This window comes from Alexandromys fortis, unplaced genomic scaffold (assembly GCF_014885135.2).
Source record: "Alexandromys fortis isolate MF-2015 unplaced genomic scaffold, M_Fortis_MF-2015_v1.1 scaffold_21, whole genome shotgun sequence".
Taxonomy (NCBI): domain Eukaryota; kingdom Metazoa; phylum Chordata; class Mammalia; order Rodentia; family Cricetidae; genus Alexandromys; species Alexandromys fortis.
Genome location: NW_026067905.1, coordinates 1,125,944 through 1,153,566, shown reverse-complemented (window position 1 = coordinate 1,153,566; position 27,623 = coordinate 1,125,944). Strand labels below are relative to the sequence as shown.

The 27,623-nt window shown below is 44.2% G+C and overlaps 1 protein-coding gene across 1 annotated transcript in view; it reads right to left on the bottom strand.

The window, feature by feature from the left end:
* St8sia1 (ST8 alpha-N-acetyl-neuraminide alpha-2,8-sialyltransferase 1) overlaps window positions 1-27,623 on the bottom strand; it is a 129,649-nt gene that overhangs the window by 34,746 nt on the left and 67,280 nt on the right. Inside the window, exons 3-4 of the mRNA XM_050135296.1 lie at window positions 9,953-10,062; window positions 2,581-2,673 (exon numbers count right to left, since the gene is read on the bottom strand). Of these exons, the coding sequence (XP_049991253.1) occupies window positions 2,581-2,673; window positions 9,953-10,062 (203 nt within the window). The remainder of the gene's footprint in view (window positions 1-2,580; window positions 2,674-9,952; window positions 10,063-27,623) is intronic.

Genomic DNA, 27,623 nt, shown 5'->3' with positions numbered 1-27,623 from the left:
TCTCTCGTCAGCTGTGTCTACTCTGACACAGTCCACCTCAACAATCATTCCATGCATTTCTAAAAGATCTACTTCTTTCCAATTTTGTTTATTTTTAATTCTTTATTGACTCATCATGTTTTGCTACAATGAATTCATGTTTTGTAACTTAGCATACCTGACAATGTTCTAAGTTCTCAGGCATTTGTATGGGTGATTATTTTGTTTGCCGTCTGTTGCTAAAGATGATCATTGTCAATGTCCAGAGCACGGAAGGGCTTGCTTTATGAAACCACATTTGTTTGAACATGGTGAGAACTCTGAGAGCATTTTTCCAGGTGAATTTACATTAGCTTCTATCGGGCATTGATGGCTTCTCCTGACCTTCAACCACGTAAAACCACTGTTCAGGTTCACTGCAGGGAGGGCACTTGGAGTCTAGGGCCTGGCCTCTTTTTCTAAGCTTCAGTGTGTGATCTTTACAGGTTTTAGGATCCTACTTTCTGTTCTGTATTTGGATTTGAGGAGGCTAGGGGAAGCATGTAGATGCCCTTGAACTTTCTCATGTGTTTAATAATGTATTGAAAAGTACATTTAACCCAAGAACAAGATTTATTGCAGCAGGAGGTCCACTGGAGGAATAATCTGAGACATCAGGCAGATTGATCTCATTGACTGTGTTGTATTATCTCAATTTCATAGCCTCCTAGGGGCATTTTCATCACTGCTGTGCTCAATCCTGGCATTTCTTTCTCATCTCTACTGCATTCAATCCTAGCTTTAGGTCTGCTTTCTAATCCAACTGAATGGCTAATCCTTGATGCTAGCAGTGAAACACTGCTCTGTGTTTGAAGATAAGAGAAAGACAAAGCCCAGCAGAAGGGGCAGAAGTTTCAGGAACTCCATCTAAAACACGTAAACTTCAGAGAGATACTCTTCTGATCTTCTTATATAAGCCCAAGTTGCTTTCCTTAAAAATCAGAATACTTTTGTAAAGTACAGACATAAAATGTTTGCTAGGAAGCGGGGGAAATGGCTCACCCGTGAAGTGCTTGCTCCCACCAGGAAGGACCTGAGTTCAGATCCTAAGTGCCACATAAAAGCCAGGTGCAGTAGTGGGGACGTGTAACCCTAGCACTTGGGAGACAGGGGTGTGAGAACCATGTGACTTTGCTGGTTAGCCAGTCAATCCAGCTAATTGGCAGCCTCTAAATTTAGTTAGAAATCAGAAATTTTTTTGTCATAAAATAAGATGGAAAAGTAATTGAGAAATGCATACAGTGTTGACTTCTGGCCTCCACATGTGTGTGTGTGCATGTGTATGCATATGTGTGAGTGTGTGCATGTGTGTGTCTGTGTGTGTACATGCATGTATGTGTGTGTTGTATATGTATGTATTATTGCATGTGTGTATGTGTGTACATGTGTGTATGTCTCTGTGTGTTTGTGTGTATATGTGTCTCTGTGTGTGGGTGTGGAAACACACTCACATACACATGAGAAACGTAGAGAAGAAACAGAAAGACAACAGTTGTTGATGGATGAAGTCTGGTGTTGCAGAAACCTCCAGGCCACAAAAGGACACATTCATAACAGAGGAGTCTTCCCCTGAGTAGGGGTGGGACAGGAATATCTCTAGAGGAAACCAGAATATGTTGTACTTCATCTTATTCAGGGACAGACACTGGGCGGTCCCCACACCTTATTTTATGTTGACTAATTAGGTGTCAGCGAGAGGATTCTATCCAGTGACACTTCCTTTGTGACAGAAGTAATCTGACCCGGGTTTTCACATCACGACAGATCATACCAAAAACCACTCTGAGATTTGACAATGGGCACATAGAGCACATAAATAACACATAAGGAACTGAACAGCTGCAATTTAACTCCTGCCAGGAGTGCTAAACAATCTGATAACAGTTAAGAAAAGGATGGCATTTCTTAAATTATTTTGAAGGATACTTGAACAAACACACTTCAAATCCAGTAGGTCAGACCCACGGGTAGGTCCCCTACTCTTTCTTTCTAAACAGTCTTAGCTCACCAGTAGGTTTCATTCATGAGAGACTGACCCCCCAAATGCTCCCATAGTGACTGCCAAGTATTCTGAAATTGATACCACAAAGAATTTTCCTTCTGCCCTCCAAAGTTTGAGATGGTATAGTCAATCTAATATAACCGCACGCTCTTGTACATTCTGAAAGCATTGCCGTTTTGTGTGCATGTGGCAAACTGGTCGTTTCTTTGCTTTTAGTTTAACAAGTCAGTTCACAATTGCTGACCGGAAAGTCAGACCAGGGCCAGCATGCTGGATGTGAGTAGTATTGAGTGGGCAGGATGCTATGCGGTGCTCCCAGCAAAACAATCGATCCCCCTGTCCTTTCCACCATCTCTAACAGAGAGAGGAAGCATGAAATCCCCAGCCTGCCCGCCACACTGCCTGGCTTATTTACCATTCCCTCCTCCATCCTTCCTGCCTGTCCAGATGGCTTCCCTCTTTGTTTCCGAGGCTGACTTATGCTCACTCCCTTTAAGACGCTGATGACTTCACAGACCTTCCTCTTCAGTCCCCACAAAGACAGAAACCTTCAGGCTTACCTCTGGCGAATTATGCTGGGATTAGCTGTCACCAACTGAGTTTTGGAGCCGACATCTCTGGTGTACTCACTTGACAAGGGAGGGAGATTGCATCTAGAAACACAAAAAGGAATGCTTCAGAATGACTCATGTACTTTTAAATCAAGTCGATGATAAGGACCCAAAGAGGAAGGTTAATTCTGGCTCAATTCACAAATAACTGTTTTCAGCACCTTTCCCTTTCATGAGCATTAGATGACTATTTAATATTTAACTTTTAGCATTACCAAAGTCCTGGGGCTTATGTGATTTGTGTGTGTGTGTGTGTGTGTGAGAGAGAGAGAGAGAGAGAGAGAGAGAGAGAGAGAGAGAGAGAGAGATTGTGGGGGGGGCATTGTTGCTGTTTTAGAAGCAAATGTCAGTGACAGAAGTAGATGATCTACCAAAGAAAAGAGACAATAACAACGATGTCTCTGTTTTACTAAAAATATATCTGAAGTATGGTATTCTACACCTGCAATCCCATACTTGGGAGGTAGAGGATACAGAGCCCAAAGTAACTTTGGTTACACAGCGAGTTTGAGGTCAGCCTGGGCTACATGAAACCTTGTATCAGATAGATAGATATAGATAGACAGATAGATGATAGGTATGTGACAGATAGATGATAGACAGATAGATGATGATAGATAGATAATATATATAGATAAAATGAATGAATAAATAAATAAGAAAAATAAGTAGAATGAATGAATGAATTAATTGTTGGCTGATGTTTCTGTCCTGCCTGGTTCCTATAGTTGTTAAGTCCCAAGTAAATCACACAGAAGTCTACATTAATTATAAAATGATTGGTCCAGTATCTCAGGCTTCTTATTACCTCTTATAACTTACATTAGCCCATAATACTTGTCTATGTTAGCTACGTGGCTTGGTACCTTAAATGTCGAGGCATTCTCATCTTGCTTCCTCTGCGTCTGGGTCACCTCAAGCCCTTCCCTCTTCCCAGAATTCTCGTTGCTCTGCCTTTACTTCCTGCCTGGTCACCCTGCCAATACTTTCAGCCTGGCTACTGGCCAATCAGCATTTTATTAAAAATAATGCAAGTGACAGGATAAAAGACCATCGTCTTACAGCAATTAATTAATAAAATAGGGGCCTGAGAGGCAGCTCAGCCGTTAGGAGTACTTAATGCTCTTGCATAGGACACAGGACTCAGCACCCACAAGGCCACTCACAACTGCCTGTCAATCCAATTCTAGGAGCTCTAGTGTTGTCTTCTGGGTTTTGCTGGCATCTGCACACGTGTAATACATATGAACTGACACAAGCTTGCAAACATCGTTATAAAATAAGATGAATTTTTATAGATGATGAAAAAGAAACCGCATTTGAAGTGTGGAACAGAGTACTTTAAACTTGGAATGAAGGCGCAGAAGGTAGAGGGCAGGTGCCCCACCCCACATTCTCTACGTACATCAGTTTTTATAAAACACTGATGGATTGGGTTGTTTCCTGTGTTTTTCTCTATTTTCCAGAAATTTACATTATAGCAGCACTTTCTGGGTCATCTACTACTCAGCTAACCTAATGCATGAAGGATTTTTGTATATGTGACCAAGGTGTCAGTGGGTTAATGCGATGACAGGGCATTGTACCCAAAGAATGGTGGCATTCTGTACCATTTCTGCTCTGCCAAGGGCAAAAGTAAAAGCAGTGTGTGTGTGTGTGTGTGTGTGTGTGTGTGTGTGTGTGTGTGTGTGTGTGTGCTCGCACATGCATATACTGTACAAGTGCATATCCATACATGTGTGCACACATGTGAAGAGCAGAGGTCAACAATAAGTGTCCTCCTCAATCCCTGTCCCTCACTGGACCTGGAACTCCCTGACCTGGCTGCACTAGCTGGCCAGTGAGCTCCAGGATCCTCCTGCCTCTGCTTCCACGGCACTGGGATTATGGGCACATGCCTACATGCCTGTCTTTTGCTATTTTCACGGGGCACTAGGGGGGTGGAACTCACATCCTCAAGCTTGTGTGGCTAGTACTTCACCAGCTGAGCCACCTTCCTGGTCTGAACAGTGCTGTATTCTCATGAGAGAAAGCAATCAACCCACTTGTAACCCCAAACTCCATCCCGGCCCTAACAGTCTCCTTTGGTCACAATGCCTTGACTGCACACAGTGGGAAACACAATTGTGTCACATCCAAACCTGTGACTTCCTGCCTGGTGGCATCGGGAGGTTCCTGCAGTTCCCTGGCCATAGTTCCTCCATGACCTAACACTAGGATAACAACTTTGTGTGCCTTCCTGGGTCATAGTGAGAACTAAGAGAACTCTGATAACTGTCTCTGATGTTTATACAGCCAAAGTTCAAAACCGTCCTGTCAGAAAGAACACAGGAACCCAATTGTGCATTTGTATTAAAAGCTGAGTCTCTCCTCTCCGACCACATATACGACTTGACTCCTGCCACATCAGAGCACGTCCACTTTGCATGGTTTATTTATAGATAAAGATGAGTTTTACAAATATTGTGGTCTCTGTGAACTGCTAAATTTTCCCTACCAGTGTGCTCTAGGAGCTGAACTTGCCCACACACCTATCAGCTGACCTGCTCCCATGGTCAGCTTCTCTTTCTTACAAGCCTCGTGACTCCTGCCACACCAGGCCATCCAGGCAGAAACGTCTCCGTGTTGATTAAAAGTCTCCCTTTCATCTGCTTGTGAGTAATACAAAAGCTGAATGTTCTGGTAACCACACACAGGTCAGCCAGCTATTGAATATCCATTGAAAGCAAACGGTGGTCACCATAGGAAGCTGGGGAGGAACTGGTCACAAAGCCTACTGTGGAAGCATCTACAAGCTCATGGTGACACCATACCCATGTGGTTTCCTGGGGGGTTGTGCAGAAGGGTGGACTAAGTCATCAAAACCCAGTTCCCATCAAGCGGTAGTGTGGATCTGATTGTTATTGCTCTGTCTAACTAACCTTTGCAAAGACAAGATGGCTTCCCAAATAAAACAAAGGCCTCTTAAGGACACTTTGATCTTGACTGCCCTTGCTAACATCTGAGAATCAACTACAGGTTCTGCACTTTGCTAGGGAGTCTTCATAACCTGTTTTGCCAATAGCAAATTAATTTTCAACTACAAATATTTTTCTTCTTCTGTGTTACATGCTTCATATAACTGGATCCATTTATATCTTCTACCACAGAGTAAAATCTCAAGAAAAATTTTGTCAATCAATAAACAGAGTCAATAAACAAACAAATAAAAATCCAAACCAAAACAACAATAAGATTTGCAGAACTGTTTTTCTCCCGGTAACAGAGGGGTGCTGATAACAAGGCAGACTTCACATGCGGCTTGCTGGAATATGCTGACACTGCATAGTGAACCAGCTGCCTTCTGGTCAGTAAACACTCTTCCAGCACAATAGCAGGGGCACTTCCCTGCGTCTCTTTCCTTAGGAAAAGTGCACTATGCGCTTAGCTCCTCAATTCCTAAATTGATAATTACATGGATTTACATAAAAGGCCCATTTAATACAGTCAAATTGCTTCTAATAAGGCATAATTGTATAAAGTGTCCCAAATTTCACATTATTGCTTGTTGGCACAATTGAGAGAGATATTAGTTGTTTAAAGTGTTTCCAAAACAGTGATGCTCGTGATCCTGAAAGAGATCCAAGAGCAGAAGAGGGAGACGGATGAGAAAGGGACATGGTGAACAGAAGACGCCACTCGGGAAAAACAGTTGTGTGTGTGTGTGTGTGTGTGTGTGTGTGTGTGTGTGTGTGAGCATGCAGAATATTCCTCTGCACATAATCTGAAAGGCTCCAAAACTGTTGCCATGCTGTGGCTCTGAGCCACACAGTTGTCTTCAGCGTGTAATTACACACACGGTCATCTTCAGCGTGTAATCATTACACATGCATTAGTCTTCAGTGTGTAATCATTACACACACGGTCATCTTCAGTGTGTAATTATTACACACACGGTCATCTTCAGTGTGTAATTATTACACATACGGTCGTCTTCAGTGTGTAATCATTACACACACAGTTGTCTTCAGCGTGTAATCATTACACACACAGTCGGTCTTCAGTGTGCAATCATTACACACACAGTTGTCTTCAGTGTGCAATCATTACACACATAGTCGTCTTCAGTGTGTAATCATTACACACACAGTCGTCTTCAGTGTGTAATCATTACACACATAGTCGTCTTCAGTGTGTAATCATTACACACACAGTCGTCTTCAGTGTGTAATCATTACACATGCAGTAGTCTTCAGTGTGCAATCATTACACACACAGTTGTCTCCAGTGTGTAATCATTACACACTCAGTTGTCTTCAGCGTGCAATCAGTACACATGCAGTCATCTTCAGTGTGTAATCCTTACACATGCAATAGTCTTCAGCGTGTACCTATTACTACTCCTGCCTCCTAAATGTCCTAGAGAAACTGAATTCAAGAATTTGTTGTTGTTCTGAGACAGGGTCTCCTGTAGCCCGGGAATGTCTCCAATTCCCTGTGTAGCCAAGGATGACCCTAAATTTCCCATCCACCTCTCTAGTGCTGGGGCTAGAAGTGTGTCCTACCAAGTCCAGTTTTTATGCAAGTACCCTACCCACTGAGCCCCAGAGATTATTTTTAAAGTGCTTCTTTTGGTTAAAGAATAAATGTGCACTTTGAAAAATGGGAAGTTGGTTTTTAACATTTTGAAGGATATGTTTAAAAAAATGTCTATGCAAAGAACATTATGGGATGGTTGAAGAACATGCCTGGAGGACATTTTCAGCTATAATCTGGGTACACTGTACAGGCAAGACTATGTGAAGACCCCTTCCCCCCACTGCATTTGCCCAGACCACGTGCAGTCTAATGCCCCAGGCACTCAACAGTTCTGAACCTGTATAGATGTATCAACAGCAGGTCGTGTAAAAGGCCAACCTAGTCGTGTTTATTTGGGATAAATGGGGCACCACAAGATAATCCCTGGTGGTGCTTAGGCTGGCTCTTTTACATGTGAGGTTAAAAATATTCATCTTCCTAATGGTAGCCACACACACACACACACACACACACAGCAGCAGCAGCAGCAGCAGCAGCAGCAGCAGCAGCAGCAGTAGAATCTGTTTTTGCCAAAAAGCTTGACTCCCCCTTGGGCTATAGGGTAACTGAGAGCAAGAGGAGAGACTAGTGTCTCCTCCCATCTTGTGCCCACTCTTTGAGTGCTAAAGCAGAAATGTTACTGTTCTTAGCCCTTCTCTTGAGTCACCTTAAGTTCCAGGCAAATAAAACCTCATAGGACAGGCCGCCTCCACCCCAGATGAGGATAGTGATCTATGAGGGCAAGAATGTACCCTCCAGGGTGAGCAGGCTAGCAATTTAAGGGAAGACTTAAGAATTGGTTTGTGGGTCAGGGTGAGAGCTGAGACAATGATGGGTCAGTGGCGGACAGAATCATGGAGCTACTCGGTTATGTGCAGCCTGCTGGAGCTGCTGGACCAGGCTGCTGCCTTGCAACCTCTGCTAACACTGCTTCATTTAGCGTTTAGAGGAGCTCCTCAACTGTGATTCAGGGAAGCTTGCAGGTTTGGAAAGGACGTAAATACAACAATGACACAGTATTCATAGAAAGCATGTATAAAATCAGAATCGACTGAGGGATGTCTCCTTATCCTTCCTCTAATGGCCTAGGCAGATGTAACGAAATACAGTGTAGTGCACCAGCCTGGTCAACCGTGCAGTTGGCATGTTCTCCCAACCCTAGGTTCTTCATTAGCATTTCAGCCTCATGTGAAAACCCAGGGACTGGAGTAGGTGCCTGACATCACTGAGGCTCCCTGTACCCTCACGTGCCTCTGCCTTCTGTGAGATTTATTCCACTCCTATGATGTTCTTATTTCTCCTACACCTTCTCCCATGTCTCGTGATACCCAAGCCACACTAACTGGAGCTGTAGAGAAGGCTGCTTCGTGAAGTTCTCTGCTTTAGAGTTTATTAAACCTTGTTCCTCAGCCTGCGGTGGAACAAGGAAAGGATTTGGCTCCAGGGCCTCTTCTGCATCGAGTGTTGCACTCATGGTCTTAAATGAAAAGCTGTCCACTCCTTTCCCCAATATTCGTATACATTGCAAAAATAAAGTCAAATGAAATAAATAGTAGCCAAGAAGTAAACGTAGTCCTACAGTGGAAAATGACATTAGAGTACTCTTGAAGGAAAGGCAGGGATCGAAGGCACCCCAAGGTCCATACCTACATCCCACACCCCACTGCTACAAGTTTCACCAAGGGAGACAACATGCCTTGGTGGCAAAATAACTCTCTTCTGAGAGGGTATGTGGCAAACTCTAGGAAAATGGCTCCACCCGAAACACTCAAATAATGTAGAGTTCCATGTTATATTAGAATTCTTAGAGCACCACCCCCACCCTACATGTGACTCCATGGGGTGTGTGTGTGTGTGTGTGTGTGTGTGTTGTACATGTAAAGGCTACTGGTCTGCACCCAGCCTTTAAGGTAGATGCCAGGAATCAAACTTAAGTCTCTATCTGGTTCCAGAATTCTTGGGTTCCTGGTTCATAGTCATTCCTACATCCTTGAAATTTGGGGGTTCACCTGAAAGATCCCACCAGCCTCTCAGTGTTCTTTTTGCTTCCTCAATGAGACATGCTTTCCTTTTCCCACACTGTGTCTCCAATAAGCCGGGCTCTACAGGCCTCCTCCTCAGCATTTGCCCAGACTTACAGTTGGATGGTGTCTTCCCTTGGTTAGGTTTAGCAGTTTTTATCACTGCCCTGAAGGGGGTCTCTTGTCCTTTACCACCACTCAGGTCTGTGTCCCCACCTCCCCATGCTGCTCAGTCCCTTGATCAAGATTCCTTCTGATGTGGTTTACTCGCTGATCCTTCTTGCCACGTTCATAGTCACAACTCAGACCAAAACCCCATCTTTAGATCCCACTCGCTGCTTTCAAATGCCTCTGGGGAAAGCTAAGAAGAGCAGGGTACCCTCACAGTGACTAAAATGTTTATTCATGTGGAGTCAGCCCTGAGGAAAGAGCAGTTTGCAAGGCTTTAATCACCCAAGTAGACAATCTCAGGGAAGATCCTCGCCCTCGCTCTCCTCCCTGCCCTCATGAGCAGCAGAGCTACCTCTGTACTGCCCAGCCTTCTCAGCTTTGAGATTCCTTGGGGAAAGTCCCCTTGCTCCCCTTAGGGCACTCATAACCTCACTTGTCTATGGGCTTGAAGAGAAACTAAAGACAGGCGACAGGCGATTAATTGCAAGCCACTAGGTTTGAAAGGCCGGGGGCTTATGGAAGGGTGGGACAAAAGAGAGGACTCAGAGGCCACGCTGTGGGTGCTCTCTTACCGCATGACAAAATCTGCTTCGTCTATGTCACGGCCACAGCCACTCATCTTCAGAATCCCACCGTTTCCCACCACCGCGCATTTCTTCAATGGCAGCTGGAAGGGGGTTGCCTAGCAACAGAAAACAAGGCGGGTTTTCACTGCAAAGGACACACAAGCGCTCAGAAATCATTATTGACAGCAGCAGACCTGAGGAATTTGAAGGCAGACTTGGCAGGGCCAAAAAGAACCCTGGGAAGAAGGAGGCCGTCACTGAATTGCTGAGGAACAATCTGGCCTGTTTCTTAGGGGTGAAAAAGGGGCACGGGGTGGGGGTGGGGAGTAAAGCAAAGCAAACAAACAAAAAGTCCCTGGAAGATATTTAAATGTAGCTGCATTATTGCTTTGTTTTGTTTTGTTTTGTTTTCCTTCTCAAATTGGCCTAGCATACAGCACAAGGTGTTTGCGAGGGAAAACAGAAAAGTCCAAACTAAACACAGGATTGCTTCTAAAGGCCTTAGACAGGAAATAAAGCCAAATGAGTTCTGTTCTCCATGTGAGTGCAAAGACACCATGGGCCATCCACTCCCCAACAGCGTAGGGGTATTTCTTATGTTAACTGCTGGAGACAGCGAGGACACAGAAGTCTGAGGCGTCAAGATTCCCAGTGTGGGGTATGAAGAGAGAAAGGAGGGGCAAGAGTGTGAACTTCAGCCACCAGCTAAATTGTACCATGAAGTTGCTGACTTCACCAAGGAGGAAGGAAGCCTCAGTAAGTGCTACGTGACACTCCGGCCCTCAGACAAAGCTTTAGCACTTGAAGGATCAGTAGAGGGCTAGGGAGACTGCTCAGGCAGTCAAGTGCTTGCCTAGCGAGTGTGAATCCTGAACGCGAGCTGTACAACTTGTATGAAAAAGCAGAATGTGACTGTATGTGCTTGGAACCCCAGCGGCGGGGGTGGGGTGGGGCGGGGGTTGAAGACAAGGAGATTCTGGAGCTCACTGGCCAGGTAGCCCATCCAACTCATGAGCTCCAGGCTAAGTGCAAGATCCTTCCCCCAAAACAAGATGTAAAGCAATTGAAAAAGATACCCAGCGCTGACCTTTGGCCCTCAGACACTCCACACACACACACACACACACACACACACACACACACACACACACGAATACTCAGGATCCTGCCAGGCAGGGGACGCAGTACAAACAAGGGCGACAGTGTTTGCTGGAAGAAAACACGCTGCTGTGAGCAGAACACTCTGGGTGGCTCTGTTTAGAACTTGGGAGCCATTAAGGGACAGGTGACTTGTGTCAAACCAGACAGCATGTGACTTTCTTCTGCAAATATCGAGCTAGACTACAAAGAAAATGTTCTGTGTGGCTGAGTGCTCCCTGGAGCGCTATTTATAGAGCCAGGGAATATGGAAACCCAGTAATAGTCCCTGAACGTGAAATGAATCATTTGGCCTCTTCTAGCTGGGTCAGCAAGAACTGCCGGGGACCCAGGCTCCTTGAAGCTGCTGGAACAGAACACAGTCTTCGGAGTACTTGGGGAAAAGACCTTGAATAGACACATAACTGGTCTAGAAAACAGTCAGATTGATAGGCCACGTCATTTGCATGTGATCCATTTGTATGCGATCCACGCAAATGATACAGACTATACCAAAGACAAAATGGAATTAGCTCATGAATATACAATAAAAGGCTCCTGCCTAGGCATGAAGTAATAACTCAGCTAGGAAAAAAATCCCCAAGAGTCTCTGCTTTCATTGGTAGCTGAAGGAGGCACTTAGTCCAATGTGAGAAGATTTTATTCTCTTGATTTCTAGTGGTAAAATGAACAGCCAGAGCTATGTAAATATTGGTGATAAATATGTGGTGTTTGGAGTGCAATGTCTAAGCAGTTGCCTACTGGGAGAAAAGAACTGCATTTCCACAGCAGAGATCAGCCCAGTAAACTGCTCCTGAGTGAGGTGCATGAGGGGAGACAGGCAAGGGAAAGCAGCTTGGTTTAGAGCAATGCATATTTTTCTTAGTCATTCCTAAAAAGAAGATTTGGAATCAACACTCAAAACACAGCGATATCTCCCATCGGTGAGACGGAAAGCTGGGGACTGATGCTCATGTCGGCTTGTTTGTATATTCCACAATGTTTTCTGTGACATGTGAGGGGTAGGGACAAAGCAAAACCCGTGTTTCCTGGGCACTTACACTCTGTAACACAGAAGGGTAAAGGAAAGCGAGGGGAATGAACTGTGGGGCAGATGGTGAGGTGATCTGTGGAGAGAAACAGGGCATAGGCGTAAGAGGGTCCGGACTCACTCCTGAGAGGAGCTGCAAAGGTCAGCGGGTGATCAGCCACCGTGCATAGGAAACCCTTGAGCAGATTCCTGGAGGAGCTGAGAATGTGGGAACTTAAGGATGTGCAGAGCCCACTGGCACAAAGGAGAGAAAAGAGAAAAAAAGAGGAATAGGAAATGGTGCCAAGAGTTTTGTTTTCACATAGGACCAACTGCTTCCTGGGCTATAGACCACAGTAGGAGTGTGTCTGGGGACTGATTAAGAAGTCACTGGAGAGGGAGGGGGAGAGGAGTGGAGGGGAGGAGGAGAGGAGAGGGAGGAGGGGGGAAAAGGGAGACGGGGAGGGAAATGGGAGGCGGGGAGGAGGCGGAAATCTTATTTTTTCAATAAAAAAATTATATTTAAAAAAAAAAAAGAAGTCAGCATTGAGAACATCAAGGGTGCTGTGACCTTCAGATGTCCAAGTGGCCTCGTCAGGTGTGTGACTAAGCACAGTCAGGAACTTGTCTGTGTGAGGTAAAAAAACGAAGAGTGTCTTAGTTAGGATTTCTATTGCTGTAAAGAGACACCATAACCACGGCAACTCTTATCAAGTAAAACATTCAACTGAAGTGACTGGCTTAAGAGTTCAGAGATTCAGTCCACTGTCAACATGGGGGGACATGGAGGCATGCACGCAGACATGGTGCTGGAAAGTAGCTGAGCCTCTAAGTCCCAATCACCAGGCTACAGGACAGGGGAGCAGATGTCACAGGCCCCTATGCTCTGTTCCCTCACTCCGCAGGGAGGCCATACCGTGCACGATGCTGTGGGACAGAACACCCTCTGCGACCCGGGAAGAATAACCCACTCAACTCCCAGCCCGTTTTCATTCTTGTCTCCCCCACCAGAGTTCATGGACTTGTCTACACCTTGGCAATTCTAGATTTCCAGTGCTTCCATGGACAAAACAAGGGGCAATTTGTTTAACTGTCTAACTTGGTCTTAACAATAAAGACCTATTTTATTAGCAGAAAAAATTAAGGAATTGATGTCTATACACCTACTTAGCAACACCCCAAATTCCAAAGCACAACTTGAGGACTTAGGAAAAACACAATGAGATGACTTTTACCTGACATTGCTTGCTCCTTCATTTTCTTAACTGCTGAACTCACAGAGGAAATTCATCTCACTTCATTTCAATAAATGCTCTCAAGTGCCTGAGAACACTCTGCCGGCAATGCTAACACACCAGCGAACAGTAACACTACACCAAAGCTTTCAACGAGAAAAACCTATGGGTGTTATCTAGCTAATACTAATGGGGTAATCATATCCTTTGTCTATTTAGGTCCAGGATGCTGGGCAACAGTTGGGGCTGCCCAGAATATTAAGGGATCTCCTTCTAGCATACTATACATGAGACAAATCATGTGACTCTTAGGATTTTGAGGGCGTGTCTTTAGAAAGGCCTTCCATGCTGTTTTCTGATGTATCTCCTTGCATATTGCTGTGGCTACGTATATTAGTGAGCTGCCACACCCCTGTTCATATTAATGAAAAGTATTACTGTAAGTGAAAGGATTGATTAGGACATTAGCTGGATGAAACCCAGTGATAAGCTCATCTGATTTAGAGTCCCATTTCCCAGGCACCTCAACTTCTCAGTGCCCCATAGGGAAGCAAGTGTGATTAGAATGCCCTACTCAGAGTTAAAGGAAGATGAGGTCACTGAACACCACCAGGAAACTGTGAAATTCCATATGCATATATGATTTGTGCACTACAATACATTTATTTATATAAGAATCAACATTACTATACACAAAGTTAAATTCCTTCATGGGGCATTGCTGTAGGGATTTGGGTGGAAATGCCCTCCCGTTGACTCATGAGTCTGATCTCCAGCTGGTAGTGCAGTTTGGGAAGTTCTTGGAACCTTTAAGAAGCGGAGCCTCATTGGAGAAAGAGTGTCACTGGGAGTGAGCCTTGAGTCTGGATAGCTTAGGTCTACCTCCACTTTACTCTTCGTTTCCTGAGTTCGGGTTCAATGTGACGAGTCAGCCTCCTGCTCCCACCAGCACCTTCCCTGTCTCTGCCACTGTGTTCCTGCAATGACGGACTGTGCCCCCCTGGAAATGCAGGCCAAAAAAACTCTACTTTTCTCTTAAGATATTTTTTTCAGGGTATTTTCTTCCAGCAAGGAGAGAGTAAATAAGGCTCTCGACGTATTACTAAAACATGGCTATGTATACCACATCTTTGTTATGAGATCATTTCTGTTTAGAGGATTCACACAGATTTTTAGCAAAATCATATTTTCAAACCATTGGTCCCTTTGAAGGTATATCTAAGAGTCCAGTGTGGTGAGGAGATGTGGCAGCAGGAGTAGGAATCTTCAAACACAAGTGTGAAGCTGAGACGGGAAACAGAAAGTAGCGAGAGGCTGTGAACACACAAAGCGGACCTCAGGATGATGCTCTTCCTCCAGCAAGACTGCCCTTGCTAACAGTACCACTGCCTGGAGATGGAGTGTCCAAACAGCGGAGCCTATGAGAAGCCAGCTGCCCCTGTTAACAGTACCACTGCCTGGAGATGGAGTGTCCAAACAGCAGAGCCTATGAGGAGCATGGTCATTTAATTCACTGTGGTTTCCTTTTGATGCAGCAGATGAATCAATTAATCTTCAGACCTAAAGAACAAATCCTATCACCTTTGTTAAAAGGAAGGTGGTTTGTAAAGCTGGTCATCTGAGAGCCCCCCCCCCCTTATCTTCCACACCTTACCTCTCGGCCTCATTTTAGCGCTGGTGACCAACTTCTATGTTCACTCAATTGATAAGCATCTGTTATGGGTAGAGAGCTGCAAGGAAAGCTGGGGTGTGCCCTGTTCCTATGGCTTGTGTTTAGCAGAATGCAATCTAGGCATCAACAACATGCTGGGTCCATGTGGAGTACGGAAGTAAAAGGCCGGGGTTTCTCATCTATTAGATAGCGTTCAGAAAGCTAATATGTGAATGCAAGTGGAAATTAGACTCTTAGGTGCTCTACACCACGAATGATAGTGAAGTATTTTTGAAGGCTAGAAGACTTTTTTTTTTTTAATTATCTGTTTTATTGTGTATGTGCTGTGGGCACAAAAGTGACAGCGCCATTATGGAGGTCAAAGGGCAACTCTGTAGAGCACTTTCTCTCCTTCCACATTTAGGTTACGGTTAGGAACCAGACTTTGGCCACCAGGCTTGCATAGCAAGCCTTGCCTTTAACTGTTGAACAATCTTGCCATCCCTGAAAGCTAGAAGAACTTTGTCAGCCACCAACTCCAACAGCCAACTGTGAAAATATTCTTGGCCAACACAATGACTTGTGAAAAAAATTCATCAGTATCTGAAAACTGAAGCCTGGGGGCTTGTGCCTTATGCAAACAGTACCAGAACACCCCTGAATGGTTTTATAATTAAAAGAATGAAGAAATGCCAATCAGAGTCAGTCACAAAGTCAGATGCCTCCACTCTTCCTCCCTCCCTTGGGCTGTCTCCCCAGCCAAGTGTAGAGCCAATACTGTGACCTCAGTTCCTGGTACGAAGAGATCAGGTACCCACTCACACATCTTAGACATAACCATTGTCTAGAGTGAGTGTCCTAGCTAGAGTCACTGCTGCTGTGCTGAAACACCGTGACCCTCAGAGAGTGGGAAGGAAAGGGTTATTTGGTTTATGCCTCCATATCACTATTCACCATGGGACTAAGAGTGCCAACACAAAACAAAAATTCCACAGTAAAAACATGGAGTATGGCCAGGCAGTGGTGATACACGCCTTTAATCCCAGCACTTGGAAGGCAGAGGCAGGCAGATCTCTGTGAGTCTGAGGCCAGTCTGGTCTAAAGGGCGAGTTCCAGGATAGCCAAGGCTGTTATAGAGAAAACTCATCTTGGAAAACAACAAGAACAGAAAAAAAAACACATAAAACAAAACAAAAAACATGAAGGTTTTTGTGTGTTGTTTCCATTGCTTTCATGTTGGTTTTCTTTTTTCTTTGCTTTCTAAGACAGGGTCCACTATGTGACCCAGGCCAGCTTTCAACTCATGATGTAGCTGAGGCTGGTTTTGCACTCCTGATCCTCCTGCTTCTGCCTTCCAAATTGCTAGGATAGCAGGTGTGATGCCAGACCTGACTCCCATGGTTTTACGGTTACTACAGGGCAGATCTGATCGTTAGAATTCTCACTGTACTCTCCTGCTTCAGTGTGATGGTCTTCAGTACCCTGAATGAGTTTTGCCTGCCACTGACTCTTCCATCAGCTTCCTCCCCTACTTTCTAGTTCCCCTTGCTAGCCCTGGTTTACACCTTTTGCTTTGTTGCTCTTTTGTAGGGTGGATACCATAACCATTTAAGAACAAATGCTATTTTCAAAGTTCAAAATAACAGAGCTACCATAGCTAAGATTTGCTGATTTCATTATGAGTGTAACTTCAGGTCGTACTCTCTGAGCTAAGAGTTGATGCAAATTTTCTCACTTGACAATGCAAAGGGGATAAAACCGGAAGGAAGGGTTCATGCTTTTGTTGTCAGTGGGAGCAATGAGGTTTTATGATTATTTGTTTGTTCACACCGTTTCCCTCCAACCTTTTTCTCCTTGATGGTAACAGAGAAGAAGGCTCCCTTACATGTTAAAGGTTAAAGCCAGAAAAACATATCTCTTAGCCATCAAATGAGACTTTAGAAAGAGTGACTACCAGTATTAAGTATGGAGCTTAAACCATATCAGACAAGTAGAAGTTTTGCATTGCTAACCTTTTAAATGACCCCAAAGTTTGTCAGCACCATGCCAACTGCTATTAGTCACCATGTCAAAACATATGCCCACTTTTCTTGATGAAGATTTCAAGTTTTTGACCATAAGGACATCAATGCACCCTTCCCTGCATCCAGCCCAATCCTTTCTCTTTCCCCTCACCGACCACTGGAGTTGGGTGCCCACACTTAATTATACTTCACTCACACACATAATTTAATTTCTTGCACATATGTTAATTATACCCTCAACCTAAGCATCTAAACACACCCCTCCCTTCTTCACGTCTAATTATAGCCCCCCTCTTATGAATGTAATTACACTATCATCCACCCATCTGATTATGCCCTCCTCAACATATTTAATTGCATTGCCCTGTTCAAGGACCTAATTATATTGGAACCAACACACCAATTAAGCCCCAACCCTCCACCAATATCCCTCAGATGCATATAACTGTGTCTCTGGCTCAATGGCTTCATTTCGTCAGCTAAAGATGAACAGTTTCCCAGTAATAAAATCCCTAACAAGCAGGATACCCTCTGGCCAAGCAAAACAGAGATGCCGTTAAGTCAAAGAAGCCCCAGCTCTTTCCAAGAGGTAAACCAGAATGTGTTTGCCCTTCCCATCATTTGACCAGGCCCTTGGGGGTCCAAATTAAATTTCCAGCAGCATTCTTCCTTTTCATGCGGGAGCATGTGTGTGATGAACAATATCTAGTAATTAGTTCATTTATTCAAAGGACAATGCTTCTTATGACAGATATTTAGTTACTGAATTCTGTTGAAAAGATTATCCCAAGCTTTCTCTGGGGCTATGTAAGTACCGACTGTACAACACTTGTAGATCTCTTCATTCAAAGGCATTTAACAGTGGCAGTCGTGTGAGAACCATTTCCCTACAACGTCGATGCAGAGGTTGGTATCCCCTCTCTACTAACATCATTGTGATTTGAGAAAGGTAAGTCAGTAGTATGTTTTCTATAGAACATGTGAAACTGGGAATTGAATCATGTGAATATTTATATACTGAGCATTCTCTGTGTTGGGGGGGGGGGTAGAACTCAAAGCTGGGTATCTTCCTCAATCACTCTAGACCTCATCTTTTAGAAACAGGGTCTCTCACTGAACCTGAGCCTTGCTTAGCTGGCTAGACTGGAGGGACCCTCCTGCCTCTACATCTCCAGTACTGGAATTATAAGTAAATGGCATATGAGGCTTTTGACATGGGTGCTTGGGATTGAATTCAGGACCTCTTGCTTGCAAGGCCGCCATAAACTGGTACTTTTGTTTATTAAAATTTATTGTTAAAACCACTATAAAAAGTAACGCTTTGAAATTTTGCATACAGTCTTTTAGCTGAGGGCACAACCCCATATGGTATGACTCCATGTGACCATTTAGAAGACTTATCGATCATCTCTTAGGCACTGCCCAATTAATTATTCATTGCTGGTGTCATTTCTGCCTGCAGAGTGCCAAAGCAGAGACAGAGACTGTACCTTACACCGTGCCTGTGTGTGGCTCCACATTAGAATTCATCAGAATTTACTGGAGCTGTTGTTTCCCCTGTGGTGTAAGGAGATATAAGGACACATAACATTTCAAAGTAGCAGGAAGTCTCCTCCATGGTGGGACTGAAAGGAGGAAGGACTGACGCTCTCATCATCACTAGGCCCTGTGCTTGCCCATCCTTCACTGGGAATGGCCTAGGGAGCTACACCTTCCTGTTAGTACAGCGGTTCTCAACCTGTGGGTCAGGGCACCCATTAGCAAAACAAAACTATTTGCATTATGATTCATAATATTAGCAAAATTACAGTTATGAAGTAGCAACAAAAATAATTTTAGGGTTGGGGTCACCACAACATGAGGAACTGTATTCTAGGGTCTCTGCATTAGGAAGGGTAAGAACCACTGTATTAGTGAGGCTTTCCCCTGAACCCTATCAGCCTTCAACCAACTCCCAGCTTCAGTGTTTCCCCTCCTACTCTACTGACCCACGGTTCTGTGGGCACACTGGTGCCCACTCCATAAGCTCTGAGGACTAAGGAGTCATATCTGACACAAAGTGGCTAATAGCCCCTATTCAAACTGTGTGTGAACCAACAGGCCCTTGGTATCATAGACTAGAAATCTTGAGTTGGTTTCTGTGTTTTTTCTCTTTTCAAATCGTCCTAACACCCACTGCTACAGAGGTTCTTGAATTCTTCCCCTCCGTGTAATTAAGAGCACACATGAGTGCACACACACACACACACACACACTCGGTTACTGGTTACATATAGATGGTCTCTAGTTCATCCCCATGGTACATAGTCAGTCATGTTCTAATTTTTCCAAAATGAAGCCTGGTGCAAATTAGTCTTTCTTAAACTAAATGTTCCACCATGTTCCCTCAGACACAGATCTTACCAAGGTATCCAGAACCCACCACCACCATGAACTTTCTGCTTGTTTTTTTTTTTTGCGCCCCCAGATTAACTAGGCAGATATCCAGCATCCCCTCCGCTCCTTATGTGTACGTCTGCTTCCTCACACACAACCTGAATGTGCCTCCCTACCTCGGCGGAAGCTGCTGCAGCACCCTTGTCCCGCTCCTGTTTGCCTTCCTTCATCACCTCCCCCACCTCCCCCATGGGATTGTTTTCACCCTTCAGATCTGCAGGTACCATGCCAGATAGGATATGCTCACACGCCCAAGGAACATTTGATGGTGCAAACACAGTAGATGCCAGTTAGAATTTATTTATGCTCAATGAGTCAGAGCTGTGTGCATTGGCTTGCAAATCTATATGGAGTCGGATAAAACCATTTCTCTAGCACTTTGGAAAGTTTTGGGTTTACTGTCTGTTATTTTGTCTCAAACCAGAAGCCTCTGTTGATGTTTCCAAACAAGGCAGTTCATGGAAACCACCCCCAGCACACAGCAAAACCACCACCAAAATGTCAGCAGGAAGACGCTGCTGACAACAAAGCCGATGCCTGTCACTGATTTCCTGTTCTCTCACTTATTTCTGGAAGTGACTTAGCCACCAAAAGGAACACAATAGTACTCCTTCCTCCCATTTCCCCCAAATCAAGAACTACAAACATCAAGCAAAATTCAACTAAGGATATTTGACAAGAATTTATTGTCAAGCACCCAGCTACTGAGCGCTGTGCAAAGGGCCAGGTCAAAAATTCTGACCTCTGGCTTAGTGTTTGTTCCATTAAAAGGTTACATGAATTAAGACTTCCACGTTGTTTTCAGCTATAAATATTGCATATTAGTCAGTAATGCAGTGGATTGCTAAACTGCTAATCCAATTTCACTGATTAGAGACCTGAACTAACAGTCGAAGATCAGCTAATGAGTTAAATATTTGCATTGAGAAAAGAAAGCAAGATTGATTGATCTATTAAACAACCAGGACATAAAGCATCAGATATTTTTAGGAATAATTCTGCCTGCATTTTCCCCACTCTGAAAAGCATCAAAGGGAGCAAGTTGACTCCAGACCACCCTTTATTCCTAGCTCGGCTTCCCAAAGTATCGCAAGGAGCCCCTTGATAAGTCTCCAATCACTTATGTGGCCTCTAAGTTTCCCACCTAAAATCATCTGATTGACTTCATTCTGCCTCGTAGCCACCTTCTCTCCATTTTTCATAATGTGGTCACCATAAATTGGACTCCGCAGCACCCATACTTACAATGTATAATTTTGGAACCTGAACTGACTAGTTTTGACTAGTTTTATGTCAACTGGAAACAAGATGACTCATGGAGTCATCTGAAAGGAGCCTGAATTGAGAAAATGCACACATAAGAAAAGGCTATTGGTAAGCCTGTGGGGTGTTTTTTTTTTTTTTTTAAATGGATGTTTGATGCAGAAAGGCCTAGCCTATTGTAGGTGATGCCACCCCTGGGCTGGTGGTCCTGGGTGCTATAAGAAATCAGGCTGAACAAGACATGGGGATTGACCCAGTTAGCAACATTCTCTAGTACCTCTGCTTCAGTTCCTATCTCCAGGCTCCTGACTGAGTCCCTGACCTGAATTCCCACAGTTGCAGAGTGTGACTTGAGAGTTGTGAGCCGAAATGAGCCATTTTCTTTCTGAGTTCCTCTGGGCAGAGTCTTCTAACAGCAATAGAAAAGTTGCTAGTGCAGTCTCGCTCCCACCCATTCAAAGACCTCTGGGGAGAGCTGGGAAATTGGAAGTGTCCCATAATATTCTTGTATAAAATCAATCAAATGCTCTCGACCCCTCACACACATCACTGTCAACTGGAATGAATTTAGATGTCCATGTCATGACAGGCTAGACAGTCTAGAAGTCCCCATCCATGGCATGACGGACTACACAATTCAGAGGTCCCCATCCATGGCATGATGGGACAGTCCAGAGGTCCCCATCCATGGTATAATGGGACTAGACTGTCCGGAGGTTCCCCATCCATGGCATGATGGACTAGACAGTCCAGAGGTCCCCATCCAATGCTTTATGGGACAGGACAGTCCAGAGGTCCCCATCCATGGTATAATGGGACTAGACTGTCCGGAGGTTCCCCATCCATGGCATGATGGGACTTCAGAGACCAGAGGTCTCCATCCATGGCATGATGGGAATTCACAGTCCAGAAGTTCCCCATATTGTAGAATCCCATGGAAAATTACCCAATTCTGTTCTAGGAACCAAAGGTCAGGTTATGCTAACTAACTGATCTTAGTTCCTCTTAAGTTCCTCTTAGTTCCTTCCTACCTGTTTGTGTAGAACCCCCTCCAGCTAACCGCTTATCTTAGCCTCTGTCAAACTGCTTGCTTCAAACAGAAGTGCCCCTGCAGCTGGCAAGCAAGACGCCTGTCTTTAAAAACCACTCTGTTCTGGACTTTGGCCACACCTAGGTCTCCCAGCTACACTGTGGTGTAGTCACACCTGGCTGGAATAAAGACTTCCAACTGTGTCTGAGTGGCTATCTCTGGTGTGCTACCCATTAACAATGGAAACACACCTTCCTCTGTCTTTATGTGTCTGTCTGTCTCTGTCTGCCTTTCTCTGTCTGTGTGAGTGAATGTATGTGCATGTCTGTGTGTATGTATATGTGTGTATGTCTGTGTGTGTGTCTGTCTATTTGTGTGCGTATCTCTCTCTCTCTCTGTGTGTGTGTGTGTGTGTGTGTGTGTGTGTGTGTGTGTATGTGTGTATGTGTGTGTTTCAGAAAAGGTTGAATAGGGGGAAAGACTCACCTCCTCAGACTGTACAAATCTATGACCTATGGTCTCCTGCTGAATAAAAGGGGAGCATGAGAAGAATTCAGGGTGTCACTGCTTTCTGGCTATTCCTATAACCAGCTACCTCACACTCCTGCCACAATGGTTACTCCCACCCACCATGATGGCTACTCTCTCAAACTGTAAACCCAAAAAACACTCCCTGTTAAATTGCTTCATCACAAGTATTTGGTCATAGGAAAAGTGAATAATACTCCCTAGGCACTCACATAGACAGTTAAACACAACTGTATGCATCTGTACCTCCAGCATGGGAGCTGCAGACAGCTAGGTCTTGAGAGGTTACTGGCCAGGCTAGCTTAGGCAGAAAAATGACAAGCTTTGGGTTCAGGGAGCGACTAAGTCTCAAGGCAACGAGAGAGAGCAGCAGAGGAAGACACTGGGTGTTCTGTTCTAGTCTTCACAGGAGGACACATGGGATCACTCACTGCCCCTCAATGCACACACCAAGATGTATAGCACCCAGGGAACTGTACATTCACGCAAACGTGGGCAGGTACGGATATACACAAAATGTTGGCAGGTACTTCACATGGTCTTTCCGCACGGTAGCAGCCAGATGAAGTGCATCTGGAAAACAGATGTGGTTTGCATGGGTTCTCTAGAACTGCAAGACTACAGCAGACTTGGCAGCTCAGAGTATGCTGCTCACGGTCAGACCAAAGCTACTCAGAAAAGTACAGGAATATTCGTGCTTTAGGGGACATTTTGCCTGTCACTGAGAAAATCCCCTTTTTCCTTCTGGAGCTCAAACAAAATTAGAGAACCCTTTGGAGGGTAGTTAGAAAACGATAAGCCCAGGATTCTATGGGGCAAAAAAATTCCACAGGGGTTCTGAAAAGTTCCTCTCATTTCTGTTGAGAAAAATGTTAATATTCACTCATGACTCCCTGTGGTCCCCCAACCCTTGTACATTTTGCCTTGAAGGCTTAACAATGTATGCTGGGTCTCTTTCCATTTCATTATACCATCAGGTTATTCAACTGCAATAGCCATTCACAATTTAATCAGTTCCTTAATGCTGAAGATTTTCTGTCATGTTTGGCACACCTTTGACTGATGATGGGGCGCCTAGCCCTTTGGTGGTTGAGGCAGGAAAATCACAAGTTTCACTGACAACAAAGAGACCTTTGACTGGAATTGTCGCCAATTATTGGCAGTGATGGGGGTTGGCTATCAGTTAAGTCTGTTCTCGCTTTGATATAGACAATAAAGTTTGAAAAGCTTTGCGGAAACCACAAGACCAAGGCCTCTTCAAGACCCCTTTAAAAGATGCATTCATTAACCCAATCCGCACAGTATTTCTCCTGCTGCCCATGACCTTGAGCGCTGGTCCAATCATTTTGTTCAGAGATGTCTTTAGAGACAGTTGGGTTCACAGGGAAGACTATTGCTGCCTCAACTTCCTCATCAGGCTTTCTTGAGTTGCATTGGTAAAGTATTCATCTATTTCTACATGGAAAATTCAATGAGCTTCCCCAGATCTTATTATAACGGGAGAGACTTTATTGTACCTTATCATTTTAGAGTGTATTAATCAGAGGGGAAAGGCAAGGCCACATAAACAGCTAAAGCCAAAGATTTGGATTTTAACAGGGCTGGGTCAAATCCTGACTTGGTCATAGCCCGGAATCAGCATCTAGAGAAGTGGATCTCAACCACCCTTGCACTACGACCCTTAAATACAGTTCCTCATGTTGTGGTGATGCTCAGCCATAACATTATTTTTGTTGCTACTTCATAACTGTAATTTTGCTGCTGTTATGAATCATAATGAAAATATCTGACAGGCAGGATATCAGATACTTGACTCCGGTTGAGAAACACTGATATAGAAGGAAATCCTAGCCCATAACTCAATATCTAATCTCCAGTGCCCATGTAAAACAAACAAAAACAACAGCAAAAATCAGCTAGGCAGAGTCTTACATGCTGATCACCCCAACAATGGCAGGCAAAGATAAGCGGCTTGCCAAAACTTCAGGTTCAAGGAAGAGATCCCGTGTTAAGGGTCTAAGGCAGAGTGTGAGAAAGACATGCCTGACAGCTGCTTCTGGTTTCTATACTTGCACACATGCGGACACACACCAGACACACATATACACATACCACACACACACACAAGATTCACACATACACATGCACAATTATAAAAATACAGTCAGCTTACTCAATCTCTACTGTATTTTTTCTAATATACTTGATTTTTATTTGTTTCCTAAATATTTTACCTAAAATGTTACATTTTGAGAAACCAAATCCATTTATTTAAATAAACTTATCTACTATTTCTAACCCAAAATAAAAACATTGATTTAAATTTTAAAATGTTTCAGATGCTGTATTCCTATAAACAGAATAATACTTATCTGTATTATTCAGATAAGGCATGCTTATCTACTCTTTTTCTTTTCCTTGGGTTTTTAGGATAACATATAAATCAGGGGTTTCATCATGGCATCCTCGTACACATGTGCCACTGTGCCCCACTCTTGTGACAATATAGTTCACTTAAGAACTCTCACAGTTGAGGGGCTGGAGAGATGGCTCAGAGGTTAAGAGCACTGGCTGCTCTTCCAGAGGTCCTGAGTTCGATTCCCAGCAACCACATGGTGGCTCACAACCATCTGTACTGAGATCTGGTGCCCTGCTCTGGTGTGCGGGCACACATCGAGGCAGAATGTTGTATACATAATAAATAAATAAATGTAAAAAAAAAAAAGAACTCTCACAGTTGAACATGGGTCAGCCTAGAAGCTGGGAGGCTAATTTAGGAGAATCATTGAAGGATGAGGCCATTGTGGGCTGCAGAATAAATTTCAGGATAGCCTTGGATACAGTTTGAGACTCTCTCTCAACAAACTCAGAAAGATCGGATGGGGGAAGGGCTCATGTCTGTAGAGGTTATAAGCACACTGAATGCATGTATGTGCTGGGTAGAGAACCATAACCAGTAAATGGAAATGAAGTTATAAAGTCACTAGAATGTCCATTTTTCTATTTTTTGGCCCTATGCATATGCATTTGATCTTCCTTACACTATGTCTCTTACAGAAGAGGCTGACTGTAGTAAGTGTAAGCCCGGCTAGCTTACACCTGAAATAATCACACAGAAACTGTATTCATTTAAACACCACCTGGCTCATTAGCTCTAGCCTCTTATTTTGTTTTCAGGATGGTTAGCTCTAGCCTCTTATTGGCTAACTCTCACATCTCAATTAACACCTGAACACAAATGGTTACACACACCTGCATGCACACATGCACAGGTACACACATAAATTGATTTTTAATGACTAAAATACAATGAAACAGTATTTGCTACCAGGGTCTTAACTAGGAAGACGCCAGGGACTCACGTTGCTCTAAGAACATCTTGCTTTTTGTCATTTTTTTCCTAAGCCGTCCTCTTACCCTGCCTTCCCACCCATTAGCCCTCTAGACCCTCCTAGAGTTCACTAATTTTTCTGACGCCCATCTGGCAAAGTAAAAAGGTATATCTTATCTATCAAGAGTCCTGTGATACAGCATAATCCAAGATAGAAATTTTCCATTTCCACTAAGTATGTTCTTTCCAGATACATGGCAGTGATGGGCAGCAGTGGCTCTCTGCTTTCATTAGTGCGGTGCAGTGGCCTTTGCCCCAAAGCTTCCTGGCCCTCAACCTTTGTCTTCCCAATCCTTCACTGCTTCTATTTGTTCCTCAAACAAAAGGCCAGCCATAGAGCTACCTGATGCCTTCTGAAGCTAATGGCTGTGACTGACTTAAATTTTTACCTATGACTGGCTGACTCTTGAGAACTGAAGAGCCCCCAGGTACCTCTGTAGGTCCATTTCTTTAACACACGATCACAATCTGAAAATGTAACTTTAGGGAATTGCTTAAAGTTGTGACTTTTATTAATCCCAGGAAAATCATTGTATTGAAGTCAAAGAGCTACTGTTCTTCTCCTTGCACACCAGTACAACCTGGCTGAAGCCCTCTCAGGGATTCAAGTTCCCAGGAGTTGAAAAATTGTGACAGTCTCTGGCAAAGGGTTGCTGAGAAGCTGTATCTACTGGCCTGCTTCCTAAACATATTGGCTCCAGAGGGCTTCACAACGAAGATATTTCCCTCCGCAGCTGAGCCAAGATAACTTGAAAACAAGCAGGCTGTATGTTAATTTAAAAACATAAATCCCACTCATGTAATTTGTGGGTAAATAGGTCCAGAATGCCCAAAGATTGCAAGACTGAATTAAGACTGAGCACCAAGACTTAGAAGTAGGGCTGAAACCTGAACAGAAACTGAGATTTGGGCCCGGGCTCTCAATGCCTTGCCCGACACGCTTTCTGCGATGTCAGTCTGATTGGAAGATGGACAGAGTCAAGCCACACCGACAACTCCATCTGGAGATATAAATCTTCTGACAAAACAGTCATTTCTCCCTCTCTGTGTCTCACAAGATTAAATGTCTCACAACACCTGAGACCTGATGTATGAGCACACAGTGTTCAATCAAGCTCGCATGGAAAACGTCCTCTCATGGGATTATGTGTTTTAGCATCTGTTCTCCCGGGAGCTCTGTTTGGGGAGGTGGCAGAGACTTTAGTAGGGCGGAGATTAGCAGAAAAAAGTCACCGACTGGGGCAGCCTCACTTGAAGTTCACCTTTCTCTGTTTTGCTGGTCCAAAAACAAGTGAGCAAACCGCCTGCTACTCCTGCCACTGTGGCCACAGCCCCAAGTCCTCCATGCCTTCCTGGCCATGATGAATTGTATCCTCAAACTGCAATCCATACCGTATCCTTCCTCCTTGTGTTGCTTGTTATAGGTATTTGAGCAACAGGAAAACACACGCAGTAAAGAAAGGGACTCGTTGCAACCCAACTGACAATACCCACATTCTCTTCCCTAAGGCTTAAGGTTGGGAGTTCCCAAACATACTTCTTCCGGTGTAGAGATGTTCCCTCGACTCTGATAATGAACCCCAAGTCTCTACACAGCAGCACAGAGCAGAGGAGTAGCAGGAAGCAGCCAGTGAGTGAGAAGCCGCCTGGTGCAAGAGACCTTGGCAGAGCAACCAAACAGGACGTGCAGAACGCTGGGGGTGCCAGGCAAGCATGCACAGATAACTAATAGGCAAAACATGGAAAACTGAACACACGAGAGATACTAATTAGATTGTGAGCTTGTTCAATGTGTTTCAAATGAAAAAATTGTCAGATGGATGTTAATGTTTTTGTGGGGAAAAAGCTAGAGATCTAACTCAATTCCTTTATTCATTCATTCTGCTAAAATTTATTAAGTCTCTATTATTCTAGGCACAATGTTATGTTCAGGGATACTGCAGGTCTTCAGC